This window comes from Myotis lucifugus, unplaced genomic scaffold (genome assembly GCF_000147115.1).
Source record: "Myotis lucifugus unplaced genomic scaffold, Myoluc2.0 scaffold_72, whole genome shotgun sequence".
Classification (NCBI taxonomy): domain Eukaryota; kingdom Metazoa; phylum Chordata; class Mammalia; order Chiroptera; family Vespertilionidae; genus Myotis; species Myotis lucifugus.
The window spans coordinates 3092816-3103287 of NW_005871120.1; the positions used below are offsets into that span (position 1 = coordinate 3092816).

The window sequence follows — 10472 nt, forward strand, 5'->3', positions numbered from 1 at the left end:
AAATAAAAGCTAAGCTCATTAGCTTACTAATTTGCTCTACATGCATTTAGTCCTCACAACTACCCCATGAAGTGGAATAATCATCTCCATTTTACAGACATGGAAACTGAGGTGGAGAGCATGAGTAACATGCATCCAAGTGGTGGGAAAGACTATCACCAGGCAATCCAGCATCAGAACACACTTTTAACTACCATCCTATTCTGTCTCTGAGCAGGTTGTCAGGCCCAGTGGTTGAGCAAACTGCACAGTGAACAAGATAGTCTCCCCTTCTTGCATACACCCCCAAATTTTATAAGCATTAGATATGGAAACCAGTAGGGCAGATTCTCCCCTCTCCAACAGCCCCAGAGGAAGTCCCATGATTGTATCTCATTAGCTTGGACATGGGCCCAAGGCTGAACCAACTACAGTGACCAGAGGATGCAGTGTCCTCTAGCCAAGCTAGAGCCTCAGCCCACATCTGGAGCCAGATGTGGAGCCAACACATCCTGAACCTGGCATGAAGCAAGGGCAGAGAGGAGAGTCTCCAGAGATAGTCAGGGGCCTCTGAACCAGTAGACAGAGGAGTGGGTGCTGGGCAAGCAAACATATTAACTGTCCACTGCACACACTGGGGAAGACCTGTAGTGGCTTGTTATATCTGGAGGCAAAGAGTGCCTACTATGTGCCAAAACATGATGTCCAACATTTTACCTTAAAATTAATTGGCTCAAACCTCACAAAAATTCTGTCAATTTTTTGGCATTTTACATGTAGAAACACTGAAGCATAAGAGATTAAACAACTCACTATCACCAATTTAGAGCCATTTTTCCTCCATTCTAGTGAATTTTTTTAATTTAATTTTTTTTTTTTTGCCATCTCTGAAGTTAGAATACATCTTCTAATCCCTGGAGTGTGGTGTTTTAATTGATAGCATTGCTTTTCCTATCAGTGCATAAAATAATGGCATGTCTTTCAACTAATGGAGTTTTAGATTTAATGAGATCCTAGTGAAGCCAAGAATGAAATCCACCCTCATCTGACTCCAAAGCCCACGTGGTTCCTAAACCTCTGGACAAGGGTAGGGATGTTGATCAGGTGGGCTTTGCTTGTTCTGAGAAATGGCCTGATGGAATTTGCTTCTTGTCCCTGCAGGGGAGGAAGACTGCGTCATTCCACTATCCCGGGGGAGGTGCTAAATACAAAGGTGAAGCCGTCCAGAGGTCCCTGGTGGAGTCTTACACTCACCCAGACAGCAACGAGACAGAGTGGAGGGAGAACATTGATATTGTCATGAACTGGTTCACTAAGGAAGACTTTGACTTTGTGACTCTGTACTATGGAGAGCCAGATAATGTGGGACACAAATTCGGGCCCGAGACGGAAAACAGAAGGGTAATAATTAAGCAAATCGACAGAACCATCGGGTACCTGGTAGAAGCCATTGAGAGGCACGGCTTGACTGAGCACCTCAATGTCATCATCACATCAGACCACGGCATGACTACAGTAAAAAAGAAGCCCAATGTCACTGAGATCCTCTTAACCAACTACATCAAGTACAGGGACTTAGTCAAGTTTGATATTGTGGACTATGGAGGCTTTGGGATGCTCCTGCCCAAACCAGGGAAAGAGGAAGCCCTTTACCAAGCACTGAAGAATGCACATCCACACCTCCATGTCTATAAGAAGGAGGAATTTCCAGAACGCTTCCACTTTGCTAAGCATGAGCGGGTCCTGCCAATCCTAGTGTATGCGGACTCTGGTTACAACATCAATGGGGTGAGTTGATTTTTAAATGAATAATGTCATCTTGGATCTGGGAGAGAGCCACTAGGGAGAGACAGTTCTGGAAAACAACAAAACATAAGTGTATGCACAGTGAGTGGTAACCCACTGTTTTCTACATGTTCCCCACCCCCACACCCCACATCCCATGCAATCACCCCTGCCTCACATCACTACTATCCAATAATAAGGACAAACACCCCTGACCAAGGCTAATTATCCAGCACTGTGCTAAAAACTTAACATGAGTTAGTTCATGTCTGTCTAAAGATAGATGCTCTTATCTCCCTCATTTTAATAAGAAACCAGAGCTAGAGAGGAATGATTTGGGATTAGAAGTATAAGGCTGAAGTCTGAACCCATAATTATGTTTGCAATCTCTGTTTAATTATTATGCACAGATCACCAGGAGATTCACCAAAAAACTACTTCCTGGTTCCCTTGGTACACATCAAAAAGAAAAGAAAAAGAAAAAAAGCAATCCTATTCATACAAAAATGTATATACCGATGCTCACAGCAGCATTACTCACAATAAGCAAAAAGTGAAAACAACCCAAATGCCTATCAACTGATGAATGGATAAACAAAATATGGTATATCCATACAGTGGAATATTGTGTAGCCATTAAAAGGAACAAAGAACTGATACATGCTACAACTCAAATGAACCTTGAAAACATTATGCCCAGTTAGATACGAAGGACCACATATTGTATGATTCCATTTAAATGAAATATCTAGAACAGGCAAATCAATAGAGATAGAATATAAGATTAGTGGTTGTCTAGGGCCAGAGGTGGAGAGGACTTGGGGACAAATGGGGAGTGACTACAGAAGGCCACAGGGTTTCTTTTTGGGATGACGGAAATCTTCTAAGCTGGTTGTGATAATAGTTGCACAGCTCTGTGCATACACTAAAAATCATTGAATTGTACACTTTAAATGGATAAATTGTATGGCATGTAAATTTTATCTCAACAAATTTTATTAGATTTGAATAAGCAAATCTAAAGAAGAAAATACCAAAACCAATGCTAATTGTGAGACATAAGTAAAATGGTCTGGTTTTTCTTAACTACCAACCAACAATTCATGTCAGAACAAAGTTGATGTGATATTTAAATATCACATAACAGAATACCATCTCAGGTATAGCTTGAAGAATCCTTATCTAAGGCTGTGGACAGGGCCAAACATTATCATTATGTTTGCAATCTGTATATTCTCAGCTTGCTACAAGACTTGGGAAAATTCACTAGGTTATTATCTAGTGGTAGTGGAATTATTCACAATAAAGTGCAACAATTTATTGGTATTTTGTAATCCTTCAAACAGCCCAAACCACTGAGGATGTGTGCCCAACGCTAAGGCCTCTCCAAGGAGAGATTCCAGAGTCAGTGGCCTCTTTGTAAACCTGGTTCATGATGTAATAGGTTGCAAGTATGGCGAAGGCATTTAATGGGACAGTCACATTCCCAACATGACCAACCAGAGAGTTTGAGGGAATAGGATGCTGTGATCAGTTTAATCTTCTGGAAAACTAACAATTAGACAGAAAATCTTTTGGTCTCAGTACATCTCACTGAGTACACTACTCAGATTTCCATTCATCTGCCTGCCTTGAGGTGCAGAGTAAAGTGGATGCTACTCTTCTCTCTTCAGGGACTAAAGAGCTTGCAAACCACATGGGGGAGTCACTGGGGCACTTGCTCTTGATGGGCTTCCCTATGGCCTTAAAGGTCATTGGACTGGTTTCTTTAGGGCGAGGGAGCCTGAGCTGAGTGACAGGAGCTTTCTGTAGTCACCTGGCCAAATATGAGACCAATTTTCCAAAGTACAGAGCACCATATTTCTTCCCTGCTGTTGTGACTGATGTTACTTAGTCATTTTTCAAGGGGCACAGACAAAAACCTATCTGGCATTCATTAAACAATTACCTAGTCCTTATTCTCTCTTCTCCAAACTCCCCCCAAATATAAATATATATATATATATATACACTTTTATGCCATAAAAAAACATACTTAGCTCTAGAACCATACAGTCTGGGTTCAGACACCTGCTCCAAACCCTGCTACTACATGACTCAGGGCAGGCTCCTCAGTTTTCACATCTTCAAAAGAGGGAGGATAATAACAGTGCCCTCGCTGGGCCACTGTGAGGATAAAAAGAGTTAACATATATTTATAAAGCATTCAGAACAATTCATGGTACATTGTAAGCACTCTCTGCTTGAGCTTATTGTCATTGTCAGTATTGTTATCATTATATTCTTGCTGTTTCTAATGGGTATGCTTTCTAATTAATTCTATCTTAAAGATCTTTCATTCTTTGCTCTTCTCTCTGCCATTGCGGAAAGCAGTGTCCTTCCTTGTCATTTAAATTTTCAAAGATTTCATGGATCCGACAAGCATGATATTAACTAAGGGGAAGTTTTCTTTCAGTGAATTTGGTCCTAAAATGGCTTTTTGGTTGTTATTTTTCAGCGACTTATAATTTACTTCAACAAAGGAGACCATGGCTTTGATAATGATCTCGAGGACATGAAGACCATATTCAGAGCTTTTGGGCCAAATTTCAAGAAGAATCACCTGGCTGAGCCTTTTGACAGCGTCCATATCTACCCACTCATGTGTAAGCTCCTGGGGGTTACCCCCGAACCCCACAATGGCTCCCTGGCAGTCACCCAAGAAATGCTTGTGGACTCTTTCGAACAGCGACCAGGTGAGATGCAAAAGCAACCACCAGAAAATTGGCAGTTGCTTCCTGTCCTGAGAAAGAATAGATTCATAATGGGGTCTCCTGGGGAGGGGATGAAATCAAGCAAAATAATCCTGTTTCCCAGCAGCTTCAGCACCCCCGGTACAAGATATCAGCAGCTCTAAAAAGATAGCAGAGGAGGTAGGGAACCCCTGGATGTGCTGGTGACATTTTACATAGTGCTTCAGGGGCAAAGGGAAGGCTCTCCATATAGGAAGTCAGAGGATAATCCTACTGATCATCAGAAATCGTGTGCAGTCTGCCCTTTGTAGATACCCAAAATTTGTCTTCCTTCCCCAACTCCATGTATGCTAGCGCCTAGAGAAAAGCTGCTAACCATTTCACTCATTGCTGAAGAAAGGGGCAAGGGTTCCTGTAAATGAGGTTGCTAATTCTTAAGACTTTGAAATCCTAAATCTGGCCCCTGGCCGGGGGCTCAGTTGATTGGATCGCCTTCCCGTACACTGAGTTCGATCCCCAGTCCGGGCTCCTGCGGGAGACAACCAACAAACCAATCGATGTTTCTCTCATCTCGCGTTCTCTCTCTCTCTCTCTCTCTCTCTCTCTCTCTCTCTCTCTCTCTCCCTCCCTCTCACTCTCTCTCCCTCCCTCTCACTCTCTCTCTCTCCCTCCTCCTCCCTCTGTCCCTCCCGCTCTTTCTTTCTCTCTCTAAAATCAATAAACACATCCTTGGGTGAGGGTTTTTTAAAAATCCTGAATCTGGGCGACATGAAGGAAGAAAGAAATCATCTCTGGGAATTCAGTGTTTGCAAACACTGGCCAGCTTTTCTCCTGCCGGGAGAGACTCAGACACTGCCTGATGATTTATTGAGTGCTTAGAGCAACCATATTCAATCAAAACAGAGTATAAAGAAGAGCTTCCTGCACCCTTTTCCCTTCTTCCAAGCCACTGCCCACGATCTTCTTGTGAACTTACAGAAAGCAGGCCATTTTGCAGAAAACTAATCAAGTAAATGACCACTTCACCAAAGTATTGAGGACTTTTTAAAACACGTTAGAATTTTGCTCAACTATTTGGACCCCACTTCTGTCCCATAGCACACTGGGAGCTGGGGAAAGGTGTGTCTGACCACCAGTTATTAATAAGCAGTAGACATCCCACCAACTGATTTTCAGTGAATTGGCTTTTAGCAAATTGGTCATTTGGCAAAGTGGTCATTAGGCAAATGGGTCATTTGGCGAATAGGTCATTTAGTAAATCGTCTTTCAATGACTTGCCCTGTGAGATTTCTCTACAGTGAGCACTTTCTTTGGGTTAAATGTACATTTCATTTCCATAATTAATATTCACTAGCGCCTGGATGGGAAACTTCCCACAGACCCTGGAGCATCTGGAACAGCCTCTTAATAATCAGACAATTAAAAACCATCTGATTTTTTTTTTAACAGGAGCAGAGATGCAGAGGTCATCTGCTCTCCATAATACAGCAATAGGTCTCGGGACTGTCACAGGAGTTCTTGCAGTTCTGTTTGTCGCTAGCGTGACATACACAGCCATTCGTCGGAAAAAGGAGTGAGTGGCCTTTGGGTTTCCTGTGGTTGGTGCACATTGTAATCATCCATTTCAATCACTTCCTGCCACAAGGGGTCCAGCACTTTGAGAACCCAGCAACCAGAGCCAGCTTGGGCCCAGGACTCAGAAGAGACCCCAGCTTGGTTTAATAAGCTACTATCACAGTCTCAAAATTCTTAACAAGGACCCTGCATTTTCATGTTGCACTAGGCCCCCAAATTATGCACTAGTTGTATTAGTTTTCTAGGGCTGCCATAACAAAGTACCACAAACTGGGTGGCTTAAAACAACAGAAAAGTATTGTTTCATAGATCTGGAGGCTAAAAATACAAAATCAAGGGTTGGGCAGGGCCATGGTCCCTCTGAAACCTGTAGGGGAGGGTCCTTCTGTGCCTCTGCTAGCTTCCAGGGGTTGCCAACAGTCCTTGATGTTCTTCCTCCAATCTCTGCCTCCATTGCCACACTGCCCCCTTCTCCCTGTGTCGCTATCTTCTAAGGCAGTGGTTCTCAACATTCCTAATGCCTCGACCCTTTTAATACAGTTCCTCATGTTGTGGTGACCCCCAACCATAAAATTATTTTCGTTGCTACTTCATAACTGTAATTTTGCTACTGTTATGAATCCTAATGTAAATATCTGATATGCAGGATGTATTTTCATTGTTACAAATTGAACATAATTAAAGCATAGTGATTAATCACAAAAACAATATATAATTATATATGTGTTTTCCGATGGTCTTAGGCAACCCCTGTGAAAGGGTCGTTCGACCCCCAAAGGGGTCCCGACCCACAGGTTGAGAACCGCTGTTCTAAGGACATCAGTCATGGGATTTAGGGCCCCCTGTAATCCAGTATGACCCTATCTTAATTTAATTATGTCTGCAAAGACCCTATTTCCATATAAGGTCACATTCCTAGGACTTTTACCATAACTTTGGGGGAGGGGAACAATTCAACCCATAATATTGGTTCCGCCACCTATCAAAGCATTATATGAGCTGGTGCACTGCTTTCTACGTCTCAGTAGTTTATCACTAGACTGAGCCTTCCGTATTCTTGCACACAACCCTGACCATTTTTCTACTTGGACATAGCATGGGGACCTCCCGAACACTATAAACTACCGAAAAGCAGAACTTTACTTAACCTTAACTCAATTTCACAGCCCACAGTTAACGTAATTTCTATTTAAACTATAAAATTTTCCTGTGAGTTGAAACATGACCTATAAAGGTCTCTATACCCTGAAGCAACATTTTAGAAAGAAATCAATTGGTCCTTTTTTACAGAAACCATTAGCCATAGGAGAGATACAGGAAAAACTGCAATGTACTGATTGAATTGCCATGCCCACAGCATAATTTCTAAAAGGCAACCGTTCCATACAGTTAAAATGCATTAGGTTTTTATTATTATTACTATTAAAGAAAGCCTCAAATCCAGAAGCTGAATCACTAATTTGGCATGTGCTCATGCACATGCCTCTTGCCACTGGAAGGACCACTGGGATGTCCTAATGCTTCTCTCCATATCGACACCACCTGGAGTTTTTATCTGTGTTACACGGCAGTCCTAATCTTCACTTACGCCTGAACATACCACACCTTTGAGGTCCATAGAACCTTAAACATCCCTTCAGTGCCTTGACCCTTCCAGAGTCAGACCTGAAATGCATGCCTTTGTCCCTCCTGAGAGCCCACACGCAAAGATGAAGGTTTCTTCTGGGTGTAGGTCAATGCTGGGCTGCGGCCCACTCAGGATCCTTCCCCAATCTGCTTCCCATCTCCGGCATTAGGTAAGGTTGGACCAGCCTAGGCTTATTAATATCTTAGTATAACGTCAGACAGTGTTACTATGGCACTAACTATACATGTCCTTTCACTCCTTGGAGCAACGGTTCTCAACCTGTGGGTCGAGACACCTTTGGGAGTCGAACGACCCTTTCACAGGGGTCGCCTAAGACCATCAGAAAACACATATATAATTACATATTGTTTTTGTGATTAGTCACTATGCTTTAATTATGTTCAATTTGTAACAATGAAAATACATCGTGCATATCAGATATTTACATTACGATTCATAACAGAAGCAAAATTACAGTTATGAAGTAGCAACGAAAATAATTTTATGGTTGGGGGTCACCACAACATGAGGAACTGTATTAAAGGGTCGCGGCATTAGGAAGGTTGAGAACCACTGCCTCAGAGGAAAGATAATTAATAGCTATTATGTGTGTTCATAGAGTAAGCCCTGTGTTTATGAGTTTAACTGACCCATTGCCATTGGTTTTCTGCAGGCAGAGCGCCTATCAAAACAGCGGAAGTGAACCAGTGCACCTGACCGAAATAACGAGAGTCGCCCTTTAGAACAAAGACTCAAATCATAGTGAAGACTCATTGTGTGGCTGGTGACCCCATCTCTGGACACTGTGACTAGGAGGATTTTCGCAACATCTCGGGACCCGAACCCAGGAGTTCCATGTGAAGACACAGCAATCGCCACAGCGCACCTTCTTTCTCTAAGTCAGCGGTTCTCAACCTGTGGGTTGCGACCCCTTTGGGGAGCAAATGACCCTTTCACAGGGGTCGCCTAAGACCATCGGAAAACACATATATAATTGTATATTGTTTTTGTGATTAATCACTATGCTTTAATTATGTTCAATTTGTAACAATGAAATTGGGGGTCACCGCAACATGAGGAACTGTATTAAAGGGTCGCGGCATTAGGAAGGTTGAGAACCACTGCTCTAAGTCAACAAGTGTTGGGGGAATGAAAGATAAACCACTCTTGTGCCAAATCCCGTGCTCTCCTGGTTGTGGGAAAAGCACAACAGATATGAGAGAATAAACGCATTCAGTTAGAATGAATTCTCCTCTCTAGTGCTCAGAGCTGAACAGGGCTCCAGTGTCGCTCATCCGAAGGTGGTGAGGAGATTTAATCTGTCCTCTCGTCTGCCTTCTGCAAATTAGCCCTCGAGATGCTTCTAAGCAGAGTTTTGTGAGAGATTTGTGAAGTCAGCCTGCAGACTTTGAACACGGTTCAAACTCCAGGGACAGCGCTGGGACGTGGGGAACTATCTGCCCTGCCTTTCACTCCAGACGCGCTCCTGTCACACAGAAGTCATTACTGTTTAATCTCCCTCCCTATCCCTACCTCTGTGCCACTCCACAGCACCCCAGAGCCCCCTTGCTCTTCTCTCAGACCCTTTTTCCTGCACAGTCGCCCTCCCTCGGGCTCCGAGCTCGCCGGCCTGAGAATGCCGTCCTGCTTCTGCCTGCGGGTGCGATGATTACGTCACTGGCCCCTTTCCCCACGAGCCCCTGAGGCCCCGGGAGCAGGGCCCACTCCCGGCTTTTCTCACTGCTGCATCCCCAGCGCCAAGCACGTGAGAGCCTAATCAGCATTTGGTGAACCAACGTCCCCCTGGGGTTAGGGACTGACCCAAAGGCTGGGGGAGCCAGAGCTCCGGGCTCCCGTCGGAGGAGGCCACGGAGAGGACGCGACCTCCGGCGGACCTGCGAGCGCCTCTCCCCTCCCCTCCCCTGCCCGCCGTCCCCAAAGCGGGAGCGGGTGTCTGAGAGAACTGTGGTGAGAGACCACCCGGAGTGGGCACGGGCACGACTGACCCGGTCAAGGCCTCTACGGAAACTGTTAAGATTCTGGCGGGGAGCGCGGAGACCTTCTCCTCTCGAGACTCCCCAGACAAGACTCTTCAATAAGTTCCCTTATTAAACCTGCCACCTCCCCATCTGGGGTGGCCTGCCTCTCCCGTTTCTCTTCGCCCTCCGTGTGCCAGCCAGTTTGCAAAACAACACCCTGACCTAAATGCCCTTTTCCAAGGAGGGAAAGAGCGGCCATGGCCGGAGCCCACGGACCCCGGGCCTGAGGAGGCACCCCCTCCAGGGGCATGAAGGGCGGTCAGGGTCCCTTTTGCCCATTCACACAGAGAGGTGGCACCAACGGGGACAGGCCTAGGTTAGGGAGGCGGGGGCTGCCCCCGACAAAGAAACCCTCGGGAAAGTGCGGGAACAGCAGAATGTTTACCGGCATCTCAGCCTCAGGGGACGCTCCCCGGGGAGCGCTCGCGGCGCTGCAAAGCTTTCGTGTGGCGCCAAACCCTGGCCCCGCCCCGCCCGCGCCTGGCCCCGCCCCTTCCGACCCTGGCCCCACCTCCCAGGTCTCAGCTCGCCCGAGCCGCCTCCGGCACCCGCCTCCAACTTTCCCCAAGTCCCGCCTCCCAGAGCCCGCAACGCCCTGACTTCCCGCCCAAACCACACCCGGGGACCCGAGCACCGCCTAACCTCTCCAACCAGAGCTCGAGCGCGCCTGGCCCCGCCCCCGCCCCCTCCGGCCTTCTCTGGCCGCTTCAAGCCCCGCCCTCGGCCCCCGCCAGT

The 10472-nt window shown here is 45.7% G+C and overlaps 1 protein-coding gene across 1 annotated transcript in view; it reads left to right on the forward strand.

Moving 5' to 3' along the window:
• Nucleotides 1-8415, forward strand: part of LOC102439756 (ectonucleotide pyrophosphatase/phosphodiesterase family member 7-like) — a 34645-nt gene extending 26230 nt beyond the window's left edge. Inside the window, exons 3-5 of the mRNA XM_006090477.1 lie at nucleotides 1141-1767; nucleotides 4262-4499; nucleotides 8372-8415. Coding sequence (XP_006090539.1) covers nucleotides 1141-1767; nucleotides 4262-4499; nucleotides 8372-8415 — 909 coding nt within the window. The remainder of the gene's footprint in view (nucleotides 1-1140; nucleotides 1768-4261; nucleotides 4500-8371) is intronic.
• Nucleotides 8416-10472: the final 2057 nt, after the last annotated feature.